Source organism: Lepus europaeus, chromosome 12 (genome assembly GCF_033115175.1).
Source record: "Lepus europaeus isolate LE1 chromosome 12, mLepTim1.pri, whole genome shotgun sequence".
Taxonomy (NCBI): Eukaryota; Metazoa; Chordata; class Mammalia; order Lagomorpha; family Leporidae; genus Lepus; species Lepus europaeus.
Window position 1 is genome coordinate 75,572,477 of NC_084838.1, and position 20,360 is coordinate 75,592,836.

The 20,360-nt window shown below is 42.6% G+C and overlaps 1 protein-coding gene and 1 pseudogene across 1 annotated transcript in view; both read left to right on the plus strand.

Annotated features, from left to right (window-relative positions):
* Positions 1-20,360, plus strand: part of PGM5 (phosphoglucomutase 5) — a 222,957-nt gene that overhangs the window by 172,660 nt on the left and 29,937 nt on the right. Inside the window, exons 9-10 of the mRNA XM_062207064.1 lie at positions 1,793-1,976; positions 19,277-19,411. Coding sequence (XP_062063048.1) covers positions 1,793-1,976; positions 19,277-19,411 — 319 coding nt within the window. The remainder of the gene's footprint in view (positions 1-1,792; positions 1,977-19,276; positions 19,412-20,360) is intronic.
* Positions 5,861-6,318, plus strand: LOC133771376 (ubiquitin-ribosomal protein eS31 fusion protein-like; annotated as a pseudogene).

Below are 20,360 nucleotides of genomic sequence, written 5' to 3' on the forward strand. Positions count from 1 at the left end.
ACCTGTATGAGATGCGAGCACTTCAGGCCAGGGTGTTAACGCACTGCGCCACAGTTCTGGCCCTGCCGCTCCACTTCTGATCCAGCTCCATGCTAATGGCCTGGGAAAAGCAGCAGAAAAAAGTGTTTGGTCCCCTGCACCCAGATGGGAGACCCGGATGAGCTCCTGGCTTCATCCTGATCCTGCCCTGGCTGTTGCAGTCATTTGAGGAGCAAACCAGCCAATGGAAGATATTCTCCCTCTCTGTCTCTCCTGCTCTCTCTGTAGCTCTGATTTTCAAATAAATAAGTAAATCTTAAAAAAAAAAAAAAAAAAAAAAAAACCTAAACAGAAACAAATTTGAAACTTGTCAGGAGAATCTAGTCTCAGAACTTACGCACTGCTGAAAATGTTCTAATTCCTTGCTTTCTTGTTTCTAAGGCTGGGGAAGAAACATCTTGTGTAAGAGGAAGAAAGTAAAAGAAAGGGATTTGGATGTGGAGGACGCATCACTGGACATGATGTCAGTCCGTGTTCTCCATTTGGGCTGCTACCCAGGTGTACACTGGAAATCTTAAAAGATGATGAGTGGGGAAAATGTAGTCACAGCTATCCAGAGCATCTGTCCTTTTCAGTTCACCCTGAGACTCTCATTCTTTTTCTGTGCTGCAGAGATTCCTCCACAGCCCCTCGGGCACTGCTGCCCCTCCTAGGACTTCCTTCTTAAACAGACCCACCCAGGTGTGATTTGAGTTCTCTTTGGCATTGGGAAAGTCTGAACAGTTTCTTTAAGAATAAAACTAATTAATTGTTTTTAAGCATGGGTGCATGGTGCTATACCAGTTACTTGGTTTGCATCATCATATTTTAAACCCATAATAGCAAATGAGATAAGATCTATTTTTAGTCTCTTTGTTTTTCAAGTCACCTTCCAGTCCTTTCTTATATTTGATGCTCTTGGCTAAGAGGGCTTTTTTGAATGGAACAAATGTGACATTTTTTCCAAGTTCCCAAGAGAGTTTTATAGTACATTCAGTTCCCTTTCTCCTTGTTTCTTTCCCTCCCTTGACTTCTACCCCTCCCACCTCCATTCCTTCCTGCCATCTTTCATTCCAAACTACTTTCATAGCATGTGCTACTCTCTAGAAGTAGCAGAGAAGACATACAGGAGCTGAGGTCTCTGCCCTGGGAGCACTCATTCTGGTGGGCAAAGAGCAAATAAGTACACAAATGCACCAACAAGATTAACTATCAAAAGAAAATACAGAGGGTATTGAGGTAGGGGCCTACCTCAGGTAGAGAGTCAGAGAAGGTCATTTTGTGGAGGTGATAGGTTTAAAAATTGAAGGAAGAGAATGAGCCAGCTGTTTAAATAGCTGTGAGAAATGGACATGAGGCAGAAGAAACAAACAATGAGGGCAAAAGTCCAGAGGCAGGAAAGGGTCAAGTGTCACTGGGAACTGGACAGGAGACCAGTGTAGCTGAAACAAGTAAACAAGAGCACAAAGAGTACAACATTCAAATCAAAGAGGTGGGCAGGGATGGCCCCCACAGCACCTGATAGGCTGTGCTTGGGGTTTTGAGTTTTGTTCTGCAAGTGATGAGTGTGTTTGAATGTGATATGATTTCTAAAAGCCCACTCTGGCCACTCTGTGGGCAGTGAACTCTATGGGCCAGGTGGAAGAAGTGGAGACAAGTTGAGAGTACTTGTCTGGGCTGTCCTTCCCTGAAAGCAGAACTTTGAGAGGTCCAAACAGTTGCTGTTATCCTGCTTAGGTTTTGGTTCACCTTGTGTTTTGCCCTTCCTCACTAGGTTTGACTATGAGGGGCTGGAGCCCAAGACTACGTATTATATCATGAGGGATCTGGAGGCCCTGGTCACAGACAAATCCTTCATTGGCCAGCAGTTTGCTGTGGGGAGCCAAGTCTACAGTGTGGCGAAGACAGATAGCTTTGAATATGTGGACCCCGTGGATGGCACTGTGACCAAGAAACAGGTACTTGCAGAATCACCAAAACTGGTTATCAGGCATAACTCATGCCCAAAGTGTCCTAGAACTGGAGATATCTTTCAGGACGATCTGTTCTGAGCCCTTTGGTTTGTAGCTAACTCGGTAGCCATGAAAAAGCTTGATGAAGTTCACTTAGCTAGTGGCAGAGGGTGGATTAGAACATGGGCCCACTCTATCTACTGTTGTTTCCATTTGGTAACTGATGGTCCAATACCTCTAATAGGTGTAGGCCCCAAATTTCCTTCTAAAATGTTTGCAGTATGAAGTGCTTTTATGTGGTGGCCATACAGTATTATTGATGGATTGGAAGAAGTTTACAGGAGCAAAAGATTCCTGTCCCTGGGACTAAGTTGCAGGGATTTTTTGATTTCTTTTATCTGATGTCATTGAGGAATCATAGGTGTTCAGCCAGATGACCCTGGCTCCCTTGGTAGGGAAGAAAGCCTTGGGAAATTTGCCCAGAAAACCCAAGAGGAAGATTTATGATTGAGAATGATTATCATAGTTGAGTGGCAAAATCTATAAAATATACAAAAACTTCTGTTATGGTAGATCTTGGGAATTGTGTACGAGAGGTTAATGGCTACTGGTATTATTTTTCACCTCAGTTTTTGTTTGTTTATTGGCCATGGAAACTGTTGTTCCCCTGAGAGCACATACTAATGCATGCAATCTAAACACACCTCGAGAAATATTATGAGAAGTCCCAATCTAAAATTTCCAAATTCTTATCTACTTATACATTCTTTATAAAGACAATAAAAAATTCAGAAGCTACAAGTCTTTTCAGATTAGATATTATAGTAGTAGTAGTATTGTATGCTTGCTGTTTTGACTAGTATTTCCTATAGGCTCCTTATCCTAGAATCCTATGAATTGCAGACATTTCAAATCCCAATGCCCTCTTTTTTTCTTTTGATGTCCTTCCACTTGTATGCTTGGTTTTATAGCACTGTTTTATGGATATTAGAATGTTGGTCTTTCATTCTAGAAGGCCTTCCTTGGTCCAGCAAATTGATAACAGCCTCACTTTGGAAAGGTTCAGGGTAGTAGAGAAAATAGTGGGTAAGAAGATGACTCAGAATCAAATCTTTCCATGCCCACTTAGAAGTTGTGTGAATTTGGGAAAGTAGCTTAATTTCTTTCAGCTACAGTTCCTTTCCAATCTGTAAAATACCAATCTTGTAGGATTGTTTAAGAAATGGAATGAAGTAAGATACCACAACCTCCTAGCAATACTTTCCATAGGGAACACACAGTACATTTTTGCAGTTTCACTCAAGGACAGTGGTAGCTTATAGACTGGATTGAATTCACCCTGAAATAGCACCTGCGGATCAATTCTTGGAGATGTGAAGGCAGGGGCTCAGGTGGCATCTTTTAGCCTCTGGGCTCCTCATCTGTTGTTTCCATGGGTACCACATTCCTATGCATATTTTAAATAGGAACCCTCGGAACACGCTTTTCAGAAATCCAAGGTTCATTTTGATTTTGTTGCTATAGATTTCAAGAGACATGTAAACTATAAAGTATCCTTGGGATGTATTTTTTCACTAATGGTAAAGACTTAGAAACCATCCCTTGGGCCCAGCACTGTGGTGTGGTAGATAAAGGCTTCCACTTGCAATACTGGCATTCCATATGGGCAGCAGTTCAGTTTCCAGCTACTCTACTTCTGATGCAGTTCCCTGCTGATGGCCTGGGAAAGCAGTGGAAGATGGTCCAAGTGCTTGGGCTCCTGCAGACAAATGGGAGACCCGGATGAAGCTCCTGGCTTCTGGCTTCAGCCAGCATCAACTCTGGCTTTGTGGGCATTTGGATAGTGAACCAGAGATGGAAGCACTGTCTCTCTGTGTCTCTCCCACTATCTCTGTAACTCTGCTTTTCAAATAAGTAAATAAACTTTGAACAAAAATCAGACAAAAAAACCAACCAACCAAAAAAAAAAAAAAATCCCTTGAAGGAATCAGTCTTCTCATTGCCACCTTCTAGACTTAATTTACTCATCGGAGTTTGACTCTTGAGCTCATTTGTTTTGCTCTGTTAGTCTGCCTTATTTCTTTCTCAGTGCACCTAGCATTCGAATACTTTTTTCTTTGAATTTCTTTAACCAGTCAGTCTAATTCATCAACTGGATCTCAAGTTCTGACATCTATTTATTCCCTGCTTCCCCTTAACCCTGAATATTGGTTTCCATTTTTATTCTGGAATTGATTGCTTTTTTCCTTTCCACACTCCTTAATCTGAGCTCAGATGTGACTATAAATAGATAAATGCTATCAGGACTTCCTCTTGAGAATTTTTCTCACAAAGAAAGGAGCTTGTTGTTCAGTTTCCCAGATTTCAGGACCCAGCTGACATCTGCATTGGCTGTTGGTCTTGAGTCTCACTGGGGCTTTCCTGCAGGTCTGGGTTTGGCTCAGTGAAGGTGAGGAGGGGTCAGTTAACACTCCATGGCGTTTCACTGTAAGAAGTCACAGACGATTGTGCTGGGTACCTGGAGAATCCCTGTGGCAGGGCTGTTGCAGGTATCACTCAGTTCCAGGGATGGGTGACTTGGGTGCTCTTCAAGTAACACTATGCAAAATTAGCTTATTTGTTGAACTCTAGGTGCCTAAAAAGAATGTTTGAATTTAAAAGAGCTAGTATTTTTAAGCAGTCGTAAAGTACCTTAATGCATTTGTTCAGTGGATATTTATGAAGAGCCTAGCAAACACATAATGTGGGGCTATTTTTCATGGTGCAGTTTCATATATATCTTTACATATATTTTCTATATATATATATATGTGTGTGTGTGTGTGTGTGTATGTGGGTGTATCAGCTGGAGATATAATTTATGTACCACACAATTCACCCATTTAAGGTATATACTTCATGAGTTTCTAATATATTTGCATAATTGTGCAATTGTCACACTTAATTTTAGAACATTTTCACTACCCCCACAAAGAACTTTGTGCTTTTTAAGCTGTCATTCCCCTTCCACTACCCCTCCAACCTCAGCCACAGATCTGTTTTCTGTCTCTATGGATTTGCTTGTTCTGGACACGTAAATGGTGTCTTATAAATTTGTTTCTTCATGACTGGCCTCTTAGTGTAATGTTTTCAGGGCTCATCGATGTTGTACCATTTATCAGTACTTCATTCCCTTTGTTGCTGAATAATATTCAATTGTGTGTATAGAAATTATTGTATTTATTCATCAGTTGATGGGCATTTGGGTTGTTTCTACTTTTTGACTGTTATGAATAATGCTACTGTGGATATTCATGTGTAAGCTTTTGTGGGGACACAGATTTTCGTTTCTCTTGGGTATTTACCTAGGAGTAGAATTGAGTAATTAAACACAGAGTTAATTCAGTCCACTTTCATACACTCAGCAAAAGCAGTTGTACCACTTTGTGTTCTCAGCAGCAGAATGTTGGGGTTCTAGTTTCCCCATACCTTTGCTAACCTTTGTTGTTGTAATTTTTTTTATTTAAAATACTGTTATTTAAAACTATTTACTATATTATGGATTATTTTAAACTTAAGGTAGAAAGAGATTAATCTCCATAAGGAAAAAGAAATATGCCTCTCTGTTAGCAAATCCAAAGAAACATAATACCGCAAAGTGTACATTTTCTGTGGGAGGCAAATTGCTATGTTCCTCCTCAGTATTCTGTTGCACCGGAGTCAGACAGACACAAGGCTGGCTTTCTCACTGCCTGGATTTGTGACTTTGGGCATGTTATGTAACTTCTCTGCACCTCAACACAGTGAGGCACTGATGATAACTACCTTGTAGGGTAATGGGGAAGGTTTAAGGGAAAAGTCCTATAAAGCCCCAGGTAGGATCCACCATCCACAGTGTGCCCACCAGTATGATGTTGATTTTCGTAATAACCTTTCTGGGGAAAACCATCATGATGTAGGTTGCATCCTCAGATACAACAGAAACTGTGAAGGCCAAGATCACAGATAAAGAAGGAATTCCTCTTGATTAGCAGAGACTGATCGTTGCTGCAAACAACTGGAATATAGATAGACTTCATCTGACTACAACATTTGAAAGGAGTCCACTCATCATCTTGTGTTGAGACTTCGTGGTGGTGCCAAGAAAAGCAGGAAAAAGTCTTAGACCATTCCCAAGAAGAATAGATAGGAGAGAAAGGTTAAGCTGGTTGTCCTGAAGTAGTATAAGGTGGATGAAAATGGCCTAATTAATCATCTTATTGTGAGTGCTCTTTGCGCTCCTGGAGTGTTTATGGCCAACCACTCTGAAAGACATCACTGTGGCAAATGTTATCTAACATTTTGCTTCAGTAAATCAGAAGACAAGTAATTGAATATGAGGAGTTAATAAAATACATGAACTAATTTAAAAAAAAAATCTTGAGTACAGTGGATTGTATGTAAGGGTACCTAAAGGATGCTCAAGAAACACTAGTTCTCGGGGCCGGTGCTATGGCATAGTTGACTAAGCCTCAGCCTGAGGCACTAGCATCCCAAATGGGTGCCAGTTCGTGTCCCAGCTGCTCCTCTTCCAATCCAGCTCTCTTCTATGGGCTGAGAAAGCAGTGGAAGATGGCCCAAGTACAGGGACCCCTGCACCCATGTGGGAGACCCGGAAGAAGCTCCTGGCTCTTGGCTTTGAGTTGGCTTAGCTCCAGTAGTCGCACCCATTTGGGGAGTAATGAGCAGATGGAAGACCTTTCTCTCCGTTGCCCTCTCTCGGTAATTCTGCCTCTCAAATAAGTAAATAAATCTAAAAAAAAAGAAAGAAAAATACTAGTTCTCAGGCTAGCCTTGAGGCGCAGTGTGTTATGCTGCAGCTTGTGTTGCCAGCATCCCGTATCTGAGGACTGGTTCAAGTCTTGACTATTCTGGTCCAGTCTGTCCCCTGCTAATATACCTGGCTCCTGCCAACAAGTGCTTAGGCCCCTGCCACCCATGTGGGAGACCCAGATGAAATTCTTGACTTCTGGCTACAGCTTGGCTAGCCCTGGCTGTTGTATCCATTTGGAGAGTAAACTAGTGGGTGGAAATTCTTTTCTGTCTTTCTCTCCCTCTTTCTATATCACTCTCCCTTTCAAATAAATAAATAAATCTTTTCTAAAAATTTGTTCTTTTGCTGATGTATCTAGGAAAGCAGTGGAAAATGGCCCAGGTACTTGGTCCCCTGCACCCACATGGGAGACCCAGAAGAAACTCCTAGTTCCTGGTCTTGGCCTGGCTCAGCCCTAGCCATTGCAGGAATTTGGAGAGTGAACCAATAGATGGAAGATCTCACTCTGCCTCTGCCTCTGCCTCTCTGTAACTCTGCCTTTAAAACAAATAAATAAATAAATAAATCTTAAAAAAAAAAAAAAACTAGTTATTTCCCCCTCCCCAGATTCCTTAACTTGACTGGATATCTGTTTTTTTTTTTTTTTCACATATGCACAAACTATCAGGTTTATATTTTTAAAAATAATCTTCACTGTGCCCTAGGATTATAAAGCATTCACCCACATCTTCTACTTATTCTGTCCTGAAATCCCTCACTGTGAAAGTTGAGGTTCAGATATGATGCCAACATAGCCCCAGCTATTTCTTGTTCAGCTTAAATTCTACTTACTAAGGAAGTAAGTAGATAATAAACATGATTTCCAATAACAAAATTTGTTATACATATTTTTTGCTACTCCTGTTTGATCCAGAAATTATCATCAAGCACAACATTCATTCATTCATTCATTCAAATCACCCTTGCCTCATGACACTCCTGCTATGTGCGTGGGTGGCGTTTTAAGTGTACAGGTTTGAAGTCCAAAAGTCTTGGGTTTGCATCCCAATTCCACCACCTCCTGGCTTGGCTAACTTGGGCAGGTTGTTCAGCCTCCTTCTGCCTTCCTTGCCTTGGTTGTGAAAACAGGAATATTAGTTGTGGATACCTCCATGGCAATTGGGAAACATCAGTGAGGTGATACATGCTGCATCTCAGCACACACCAAATGCTAGCAAATGGCTCACTAAGATTACTTAGGTTAAAAGAGCATTCATAGGAAAGAAAGATTTTGGCATCTAGTGAACCATGTATAAGGGAAGCAGGGAAGAGGCATACGACTTTGCGGCATGTCATGTGAAGATAAGAGACCTCTGTTACTGAGTCCATCTGTGAACTGATTCAAACTCGCATTTCTCTGATCTCCCAAGTCGCCAAATCCCACACATTCTGCTTCCAAAGGGAAAAGGTTTTTTAAGGCAACTTAGTCGTTTTTTTGTCCTTGATTTGAGGTCAGATCAGGAAACTGACCAGAGCAGGGCTATTTCCCTACATCTCTAGAAATAAAGCAGAAATGCTCTGCAACCAAAATGGAGTTACAGTATTGTACTTTTGCTAGGCCCCCAGCCAACCTCATTGCCTGTGAGATGTTATGGGGCTCATCCAAGAAGCAAGAAATACACCCCTAGAGTACCCGACCCCTGGCATGAATTCCCTGGGACCTCTGGCTGCGCTGCTGCTTGTGTGGTTTTATGGGATTTGCTATGGCTGCATATTTTGGGACCTTGGGTGGCATGAGAAGAGTTTGTGTGTGCTTCCCATTGAACGGGGTCCAAGAAAGACTGATTAGAAATAGCAGTTTAATGAGATGTGGTCACACCGCTCCAGTTCTTCCTCTGTCTTCCCGTGAGGATGTGGCAACTGTCTATTTTCAGGTAAAGTCTTGTCACATGACTGACTAATGCTGGTTTCTTCAAATATAAATGGGAAAAATAAACCAATAGCTACTATGAGAGTAGTGGAGTCAAGCCATCCAATTTACTGACCATTTAAGAAGTTCACAGTTTATTCTGTATAACAGGATGAAAAGGATGGGTGGAAGTTAGGTGACTCCGTGTGACATGAAGGATGGCCCAGGCTTTTTTCTTTTTTTTATTTGACAGATGAGTTAGACAGTGAGAGAGAGAGAGAGAGACAGAGAGAAAGGTCTTCCTTCCATTGGTTCACTATGGCTGGCGCTGAACCAATCCGAAGCAGAAGCCAGGTGCCTCCTCCTGGTGTCCCATGCAGGTGCAGGGGCCCAAGCACTTGGGTCATCCTCCACTGCCTTCCTGGGCCACAGCAGAGAGCTGGACTGGAAGAGGAAAAACCGGGACTAGAACCCAGCACCCATTTGGGATCGGTGCCTCAGGCGGAGGATTAACCAAGTGAGCCACTGCGCCAGCCCCAGCCCAGGCTTTTTTCAAAGCTGAATCTTCATGCAGACATCCAGGGTTTCCATTATGCTTTGGTCGCTCTCCTGCTTCCACTGTCACCATCCCAAGGAACATTATCAGTACCAACCATGTCTGTTACCTTTATTCTCTGTCCTCTCCAACTTGCAGCCTAAGTCCTAGAATTCCACGCAGTGTCCACAATTGACAGGTTGCTTCTAGCCCAGCCCTGGTACTATGAACAAAGAAGAATATGTCAGAAATGGCACCAGACACTGAGAAATGGCACTTTGCCACTATGGTGGGCATCAGTCCACAGCCATGACCTGTGTTTTGAAAATCAGCTTTGAGATGAGAAACCTTGATACTTCAGGAGCAAAATCACAACAACTGATCCTTTTTATGACTCATACAACTCCTGTATTTTTGTTTAACACACTCAAAAATCATGAAATTCTACTAGTGCTGAAGTCATTTTTAAGTAACAGTTCAGCTGATATTAAAAGACCTGATGTAAATAAATGCATACCAGTTAGCTGATGTGGAAAAGCAAATCCAATTTGATTATGTCAGGCTAACTCTGAGCTTATTAATACCTCTTCAAGTTATGCAGGCTGAGTGGAAACATTCTGATGTTGTCCTCAACCTGGAAAAAAGACTACTTGAAATTAGTTCAGAGAAAAAGCACACTTTGAAGACTGATTGTTAAATCAGTTTGCTCTTAGAGTTATTATTTTTAATATGCAGGAAAGGGTCTGCACTCTTCAAATTCAGCATTTAGAAATAATAAAGAAGACAAATTGGCAATGTTAAATCACATTTCAGTTTCATTATGTGGTGCTTTAATATGTTCCTGGTGCTACTAACCCCTGGCTAATAGACACAGAGAAGCTCATGGGGTAGTGTCATCTACAACATCATATAAAGACAAATGAGTGTTGTCAGCTGAAGAATTTGGAGCTTCTATCTTGACTGTTTCTCCCCCCCCTTCCCCCTCTTCTTCTTTCTCCCTCTTACCCCCTTCTTCCCTTTTCTCTTTTCCTGCACACTTCTACCTATCTCTCCTTCAGAGCTAACTGGTCAACCTTCTATTCCATCTTAACTTAGACCACATCCTAATCAATGTGAGGGACTATAGGAATAACAGTTTCTCATTGTCCCTATAATATGCTACTTGCTAGAATGTTGTTTGTATCCTGAAACTAGAACTTTCAAAATCATTTCAGTCCTGCTGATTAACTCACCTACAGAATTTCATTAAATCTGAAAGTTAGTACCTACACATAATCCTTCTGCATTGATTAACAGAAATGTAGGGTGGGTAGGTGTTTGGTGCAGTGGTTAAGATGCACATTAGAATGACTGAGTCTTCTGCTCTAGTCTTGATCTGGCTTCCTGCGAATGTGCACCCTGGGGGGCAATAGAGGCGGCCCATGTACTTGAGTGCCTGCCACCCATGTGGGAGGACTTGATTGAGTTCCTGTGACCTGGTTTTAGCCTAGCCCAATTCTAGTTTTTTGTGGGCATTTGGAGAGTGAACTAGTGGATGGAAGATACCATTCTCTCTCTCTCTCTCTCTCTCTCTCTCTCTCTCTCTCTCTCTCTCTCGTTCTCACTCTCACTCTCACTCTCACTCTCATTCTCATTCTCATTCTCATTCTCATTCTCACTCTTGCTCTCTCTGTTTTTCTTTCAAAGAATAAGTAGGAGTTGACCCTGGTTGAAACCATCTTATTAAAATTGGTCTGTTCATCAAATGTGGTCATATTTTGTTGAGCTTTCCAAATAAGAGCTGGGGAAATTTCCTGTAGGCAGTCTCAGTGAGGTGCACCTATGGCTGTGATTCTCAGCTTCAGTGCTCATTCTCCAGCACTGTAGCTGTGGTAAACAAAGACAGTTGGGCAATATAAAACATTGTGTGTGCCTGTTGATAGGATGTCTTGAAAACTATATTTAATTTTTTTTTTCTAGTACCCACTTTTCCTGTGATTTTTGCTGTTTTTCCTCCCAGGACTGAACACATCTCCAGTGCTTTTTTTTGTATAAGATAACTCCCATCCACTTTTTAAGAAGATTTACTTACTGATTTAAAAGCAGAGCAACATACGGAGAGGGAGAGATGGAGAGAGATCTGCCATACACTGGTTCACACCCCAGATGGCCACAACAGCCAAGTCTGGACTGGGCTGAAGCTAGTAGCCAAGAACTCCATGTTGGTCTCCCACACAAGTGGCAAGAACACCAGTACCTACTGCTTTCCAGGCTCATTTAGCAGGAGGTTGGATTGAAAGCGTTGAAGCCAGGACTTGAACTGGTGCTCCAGTGTGAGATGCTGCCAGCGTTGCGAGTGGTGCCTTCACGGCCTGCACCACAAGGCCTGCCCCCTTCAGTGCTTGCTAATGACCTTTCCCCTGATTTGAAAATGGAGTGAGGCAGACACTGTTTCTGGTTATTTGGAAAGTTCTGTTCCCCTGCTTCTCATTAATTGGGGTTTTGTTACAATGAATCATCTTCTCCTGGCATAAGTTGGATGCTTTAGGACTATAATGTCAGTAATAGAATAATACTAAGATGCACAGGAAGAAAACTAAGCATTCTAGAATGGCACCGGTTATTCCTAATAAGATGCTAATATCTGTGTACTCAGGAGGGTGACCCTCACCAGGAAGCACATAGAAAAAGAAAAAGCTGCAAATTCTCACTAGAAACTAAAGGAGGAAGCTGTACTGTTGTTGCCTGGGTAAAGTGTATCTGATTCCAGACTGTGCCAGAACTGGGGCAGGTGTTACATGAACAGAAATCAGCCGTCGTTCAGCCAAAAAAAGAGGAAATAGAGCATGTATGACCTAGTACTGTTGTTCCAGATTTGATAGTTGTCATTTGTGTGAGGCATAGCTTTCAAATTTTCACTCTCCAAGCAGCCTGCCCATCATCAGAGGTGGATTTTACCAGATGGTTGCCTTAAAAGAGCACTAAGGGGTCACTTGACTTACTTCCCTAGCTAGTTCTGTGTAACTGTTCATCCCTAAGAGGGCTGGTTAGTTGTTAAAAAGCTGGATGGGAATGACTTGCAAGAGTAGGGCAGCTGGGTATAGCTGTGCAGTCAGCACACTGCGCAAAAAATATCAGCCTAATGAGGAAGGAGAGAAAGCCCCAGGCAGCCACAAAGAAAGATGCTTCTATAATTTGTCCAGCTGGAGAGGGCATATTTTTGTAAAAGGCACCAAATGAACTGCCTTCCTCAACAGCTTTTGAACTGTGCTGTGGCTAACTGTGTGACTTAAAGAAAAATGAGTAATTCTGGATAATATTTTGTGTGTGTGGAGAGAGATGTCTGTTCAAAGTCCTGCTTTATAGGCTGCATACTCTCAACAAAATATGGTTCAGATGCTATGTAGCAATATTTTCACCTTGAAGCTTTCCAGATAAATTGTTGGGATTTTCTACGGGGATAGTATCCAAGCTAGGCTCACAGAGTCTGTCTTTTCCAAGGCTGTCCGTATCCAGGTTCACATGCTTGGTGTGACTGTGTGTGCAATATTGTACCAGATTTCAGGGCCATGTGCTGTTTTCTCCTGGAACTCATCTTCAGTCGGTATTTGACTAGACTGGATACTGCCAAATGAGCGTGGGTAATGTACAGCTCCTCCTTCCCCGCCTGGCTGCAACATGTCCTATAGTCTCCAAACTAACATCTGGCAGCTCTGCGTGTCTTTAGCAACTTGGAGATTTCCCTGCATTGATTTACACAAAGACTTTAAAAAAAACCAAAAGCAAAAACCCCAACATTCATTTATCAAACATTTATCTGATACCTCCCCTACATAAAGCCCTGAGCCAGCTTTGAGAACCATACAAAACATATGAGACATTGTTCAGACATCTCACATGAGGAGCATTGTGGGCCATCAGCAGTTTCATGTGGTTCAGCTTCAGAATACAAGTCTGGAGGCAGAAGATGTAGATGCGCATCCTAGTTCCTCCATCATACTACAGGGTGTCGCACAGAGCAAGTGTTTTAACTTCCTCTTGCTTTTCAGTAAAGGGAGGAAATGGCCTTGGTGACTCTAAGGTCCTCCTTTCGGGACACGAAGGGTCTTAACTGACCAGTTATGAAGGATTATTTTATTGCCAGGGAAGTCAGCTCAGTAAGAGGTGTAAAGAAGATAAATGGCAAGTGGTCCACGAGTGAAGCAGTGATTCAGAGGGCATGATGAAAGTCCTTAAAAATCCATCAATTTTGATTAATTTAAAAATAGGTATGCATCATTGCATCACAAACTGTCAGCATTAAGACTTTATTAAGTAATCACTTGCAAAATCTGGAAGGCTTCATTTAGTAATCATTTGCAATTTGGAAACTTAGGGCAGAGCACCATTTTGTTGAGCCTAAGAATAATAATATTTATATAATGATAAATTCTCCAAGCACTTTTCACTTTCATGTTCTAATCTGATGCTCGCAGCAACCCAGTGAGCTAGGCTGTCATATGTTTTATCTGCTTTCTAGGAAACTAAGGCTTAAGGAGCTTAAGTGACTTAGTTGAGACCACCAGGCAGTTAGTGGCCAAGCCAGCATTCTAGCCTGGATTTATTGAGTTGTTTTTACGGTATCATTTCCAAAATGACTCTTCAGGGACATTAAATGAACGCCGGGGCAGATCTGGGGAGACAAAGAAATGCAGTGATAGATAATTGGAAGAAGACTGAAAGGTATTTGGAGATAGTTGCATGTGAACCAAGGGACATGAAACCCTTAAATAATTGGACTTCATTAGTACAAAGCTATGGTGAGCAATACCTCACTCTCACTTTTGAGGCACATACCACGGGCATTGCAAAGGAAACAAAATTCAAGATTTACCTGAAGATGCCCTGTCGTTCCTCCGTAATTGATACTGTCTTCTGACAGAGGAGGGTGTCTTTACTCCCTTTATAAAGTCATAGCTGTTCTGCCATCCTGGACAGTCCAGCTATGGTAGTTACTGTGGCTGTGGAGAGACCAAGGATTGCTTCCGGGTTGCTCTGGGAATTCCTTAAAATATTGTACTAAAAATAGTGTCAGAGGCCTCAGGAGGGGGTACTTGTTCTGCTACTGACAGAGCAGCAGGAGGAAACTTTGAGGACTGACTGCATAGTAAGGTGTTGTTTTATGAGTCCTGCTGTGTTGTGGCCTCCTATGGCTGCCGTCTGATGGGGGTGTGAACATGAAACCGCACATCCTAGAGACCCTTCTCATGACTGGCATGTACCATAGTCCAGTCACTTGGATAGATAAGTCAGATAAACCAGAGAAAAGAGGCTACTGCCGTGGTTCTTGCATTTGTACCTTAGGACAAACCTAAAGCTCAGTGCTCAAGTGACCCCATAGAATGTCTCTTTAAAGATTTATTTATTTATTTGAAAGTCAGAGTTACTGACTGTTATCTTCCACAGCTTCCCATCAAGGGCACATCAGCCCCACCCCTCATGAGGAATACACATGTGCTTCATCTGACCTGGCAGAGGGAGGGAGGCCTTGTGAGACTGACTCAGTGGAGACCTCTGTACTCTACTCCACATGTTGAATCTGCAATGACATTCCTTCCCCCAGTGTTGATGAACGATCTGCTGTGTGCCAGGCATTGTCCTGTGGAGGAGATGGTGGTGAACCAAATGCATAAGGCTCTACCCTCCCAGAGCTTGTCAGCAAAGGAAGGACCCAAAGATAAAACTGGGCAGTCCTGGCCTTATAGGGTTAAGGCTGTCTCAGGAACTAGTTTTATTTGTGCTGGGCCTTGTTTCTGTAAGAGAATTTGTAGCACATAATGAAGTTAGAATATAAATAAGAAACAGAAACTACGGATAGGGAATATATAAATAACAGTAGGGTTGTGAATGGAAGAGGTTCATAGTTAGGCAAGTCATAAGGCTTCACTTGGGTTGAACCTCAAACTTGGCATTAAGCATCCTGGCAGCCATATTGAAAAGGGAAATATGGTTTGTTACAAAGTTCTTATTGTCAGAAAGGAAGAGGATACTAGCTCCTCAAGGAGGGAAAGGCTTTTCTCATACTTGGCTGTTCAGAAGTGTCTCCTGTGGTGCTTCATACAGTCTCTAACAATGTTTCTGTACTGACTACCAAATGGATTTTGTAAGAAAGTGCTTTATAGCATGATGAAATAAAAGGCAAAATAAAAAATGAAAATGCAACTTAATAAAACCATTTCTGTCAGGACTTAAATTGTCAGAAATACATTGATTTGGGCCAAAGTCCAAATGAATCTATGGCTAGAAGCAGGAACACCTGGGAAATGAAGAAACTGGATACTGCTACAATAGACGTCATAAACATAATTTGCTTCTACTGGGATTTTCATTGGGCATATGGTTATATTTTCTGTTTTCAGATACAGGACTGAAGGGTAAATGTTCCGTGCTGTGGATAACAGTGGCTTACAGCAAGGGCTCAGTGAACATTTTCTATAAAGGACTAGATACAAAATATTTGAGGTCTGATGGGCTACACAGTCTCAGTCACAACTATTCTTAACACTGTAGCGCAGAAGCAGCCACAGGTAATACAAATGTGAGTGGACATGGCTGTGTCCCACTGAAACGTGATTTATGAGAACAGGTAACAAGTCAGTTTCACCTACTTCCTGGAAATTGCCAACCCCTGGTATTGCCTAAAAAATAAAAGCAAACTATACTGTCAATATTCTTTTGTGGAAATTGGGGAACAATCAGAAACTGGGCAAATCTTGGGCAGTGGTAACTTTGACCTCAAGTTGAAATTGATGATAGTGATGATAAGTGCTGGAAAGAACACAGCTCATATTAGGGCTGCAAATTCATTTAGTTCATTCAGGAACTCAGATCTCAAGGCAACCCAGTACAACAGTTCGCACATTAAAGCAGCACTCAGCAAACATGGAGCTGGAATTTTTGGAGCACAGAAGCAGTCTGGGTCTAAAACTCCTTGTGTTCCATGTGGAGAGAGAGAATTGTGGTGTTCCTCACCTGAAACAATCCTGCCAGGCAACATGGTTCTCAATGGAGAGCTCATGGTTGGTTTCCTAGGAGAAATAAATGTTGGGCTGTTTCCAATAGGCTTCCGTGGACTATGTATTTCTTTATCATTTTTTTCCTGCAAAAGATCTATTCCATGCTGTCAGATATAGGTTCTAAATAGTTTTCTGTGAGTGTAACATGTAGTACAAAGATACTACAGCTAATATCAGGAAAAAATAACATGATTTTGTTGTAAAAAGCTTAGTTAGGAGCACATATTGTATGTTGATGACTTACTGTGACCTGAATTCCTTTTTTTTTTTTTTTTGACAGGCAGAGTGGATAGTGAGAGAAAGAGAGAGAGAGAGAAAGGTCTTCCTTTTTGCCATTGGTTCACTCTCCAATGGCCGCTGCGGCCAGTGCATCTTGCTGATCCGAAGCCAGGAGCCAGGTGCTTCTCCTGGTCTCCCAGGCGGGTGCAGGGCCCAAGCACTTGGGCCATCCTCCACTGCCTTCCCGGGCCATAGCAGAGAGCTGGCCTGGAAGAGGGGCAACCGGGACAGAATCCGGCACCCCAACTGGGACTAGAACCTGGTGTGCTGGCGCCGCAAGGGGGAGGATTAGCCTGTTAAGCCACAGCCCCGGCCTCTGTGAGCTGAATTCTTAAGAACCTCCAACTGGCAGAAGCCTGTCTGGAGCTGTGTAGTGGGAGCTGCTTTAAAAAGGTGAGCTGGAGTGGACTTTTGGTGCAGCATTTGAGATGCCGCTTGATCCTGGCTCCATACCCAATTCCAGCTTCCTGCTAATGTGCATCCTGGGAAGTAGCTGTGATAACTCAAGTAGTTGGGTGCCTGCCAACAATGTGGGGACCCAGATACAGTTCCTGGCTCGTGGCTTTGGTCTGGCCCAGTCCTGGCTGTTATAGGCATTTGGGGAGTGAACCACCAGATACAAGATCTCTCTTTGTCTCTCTCTGACTTGCAAATAAATTTTAAAAATGTTTTAATAAAGAGTTGATTTGGGATGTTATCAGAAGAGGTGGTTTCAAGTAGTTTGGAATCTGAATCAACAGGTAGGTTAGGCCTCAGCTATAAGATTTCACTCTAGGGGCCGGCACTGTGGCACAGTGGGTTAACTCCCTGGCCTGAAGCACTGGCATCCCATATGGGTGCTAGTTTGAGACCCAGCTGCTCCACTTCTGATCCAGCCCTCTGGTATGGCCTGGGAAAGCAGTGGAAGATGGCCCAAAGCCTTGGGCCCCTGTACCTGCTTGGGAGACCTAGAGGAAGCTCCTGGCTCCTGGCCTCAGATTGGCGCAGCTCCAGCCGTTGCGGCCATTTGGGGAGAGTGAACCATCGGATGGAAGACCCCCCCCCCCCCGCCTCTCCTCTCTCTGTATAACTCTGACTTTCAAGTAAATAAATCAATCTTTTAAAAAAAATAAAAAAGATTTCACTCTAACCAATTTATAGATAAGCCATACTCCTGAGCAAGTAATTACATACTCACATGCCCATGTATAGCAACAACCAGAATGTAAGCTTAAACATAACAGCTTTGACAGAGTTTATAAAAACATAGCTGTGATCACACCTGTGGAACTTTAGGTACTATTAACAGGTTTGAACATAATTTGGTTCAGAGTGCTTTCTGGATAGCAGGTGATTGGTTCATCTGTGCCATTTGTAATTTCCTAACTAGTCATCTGTCCAGCACCATTGGATTGTTAAGAAAATGGTTTCTCTTCATTGTAATAGACTATTCTAGGCTTAGGAGGGCAAATTCTGTGTCTTTATTTTCATGTTCATCTTAATGAATCCGGTAGCTAACCCCTGAGTACCTAAACACTCTATGATGTTTGTCCAGTGGGTGTATCCTAGATAATATCATCCTATTTGGGAAACCTGTAGAATTACTGGTTGTTGGGAAGAGAAGTGGTACCCTTTCATTTTTCCTTGATACATTCTAAAATAATCTAAAGCTTATCTTATATGCAGACTGGAAAAAATATGTAAAAATTTGAGAAGCAGAAAACCATTCAGATGGAAAGATAGCACCCCTCAACAGGTGCCACCAGGTGGGGATGGGGCAAGGAACTGGCAAACAGATGCATGTACCAAGTATGCCAGGTTTTTAATAAGGGCTTATTCTTCACATGCACTATGTGAGGCCAGAGAAGTTTCAAGGATGAATTGTGTAGGGAAGATGTCTGATGCCAATGTCCCCTGAGGCATCTGCTTTTTCAGAAGGACCAAATCATCAGACATTTTTCCTAGTCTCTGCCAACATGCTTACTGACAGCAAGTACTCTATCACTTGTCTTCAAAGAACAAGTTTCCTTCAGCAGAAGTCACAATATTATCTTATGGTCATAATTTTAAAATATCCCTGCCACTAATGAAAAGAAAGAGTAGAAGTGTTCTCTGCCAGTATAGAGTTAATTGTGGGCAGGACTGGTCTGTGCAGCCATAGCTCTGCCTCCACTCCACCCTGGTGGCCGGAACTTCCCAGTCAGAAGGAGAGGGCCAGGGGGATGAAGATGTACCTAGCAACCTCAGAACCCAGCAGAGGCCCTCACCCTGAGCACTTTGAGGTAGGGAGCTGTTGGTACCCGAGAATGTGGGAATGAGGAAAGAAACAAAGACAAATTTAAAACAAATATTACAAGCCAGGTGGGTGTCATTTGTCTTACTGGCATAGATAAATTGCCTGCTCCCATTGCATTGAATAGATTTATAAGAAGCAAACTTTGGCCCCAGGAACATTTATTAAACTTCATTCTATCCTTGTTACCTACACTCCTTTCTGATTCCCAGTTCGCCAGACCACAGGAACTCGAGCATCTGTTCATAGTTTTGCTCCCATTCCTCCCCTAACACTAACCACAAAGCAATAGTGAATAAAGAATGCAGAGACAAATGGATCATCTGAAATAGCCTTTAGGTTTACCATACTGTCCTACCGCAGTGAGTGTCCAGAGCCAATTTGAAGTTGCCATCACCCTGAGTGGTTTCAGAGCATAGAAGCACAATTTTTTTTTAGCAGGTGTTAATTATTATTACCTGTGCACTTAGATGTTCACTGACCCATCCTGGTGTTCTTGGTCTCAGGGCCTGAGGATCATTTTCTCGGACGCATCACGGCTCGTCTTTCGGCTCAGTTCCTCCAGTGGTGTGCGGGCCACCATCAGACTATACGCAGAGAGTTACGAGAGGGATCCCAGCGGTCATGACCAGGAGCCACAGGTACAAAAGCAGAGCTGTGCTGTCAACACTGTGTGTCTCATTGCTGCTGGCAAATTTACAGCGCTCCTGTGGGCCTTTAGTGGAGTGATTTTACTTTCTGAAGAGGTGTATTGATTGCTTCAGCTGAAAGGCAAGCTTTGCGTGACTCTAAGTTTCATTCATTCAATGCAGTGTTTGAAACAGAAAAACTGCTGTCTCACATCTGAGTTCTCACCAGCATTTCCCTAACAAAATGACTTTGCAGTTCACTTGAGGAGATACTAAGACAAGACATCTTATATAGACAAGTTAAGAAAAGTTTGAGTTAGAGTCGTACTCTTCAGAGCGTTGACTACTTGTGTATAAATTATTAATGTTCAGGAGATTGGAAAATCCTAGGTTGAAACATGACTTTAAGGAACCAAAATGATGTAACTCTGGGCTTCCACTCAAGGTTGCCACAGCAGCCTCTTCACCCACCCAATGTTGACTAGTGCCAGAGACAGCCCCTCTAATGCTGGCCACTGCCAGCTCCCAGGTCTTCACTCAGTCTGGACTTGTTCTCTGGGGTCCTCATGGATGGTTCCTTGAACTGAAACTTTCACAGCACTACTTCTGTGGAAAAGTAGAGAAATAGAAATGTAGCTTTTCATTTTAGAGTTGCTTAGGATTTCCAGCTCTAATTTGCCCTGGTCAGTTTAAGATACCACAAAAGGTTTTCTTCCTTTGGCAGTAGTTTAGCAGATTTTTTTTTTTCTCATAGTATCTTTTTCGGAGCATCTCAGAGTTTGGTAAAAATTGCACCAAAAATCCTTACACCTGACTCTGTAACAAGATCTAGTTCCATTAAAATCCATGATATGGAAGTAGAGGCCTGAGTGCCATTCTCAGGGTCACCAGCAGCATGAGTGGACGAAGCAGGAGGCCAGCATCCAGCCCTGGCCCCTTCTCAGGAGCACAGGCTTTCCAT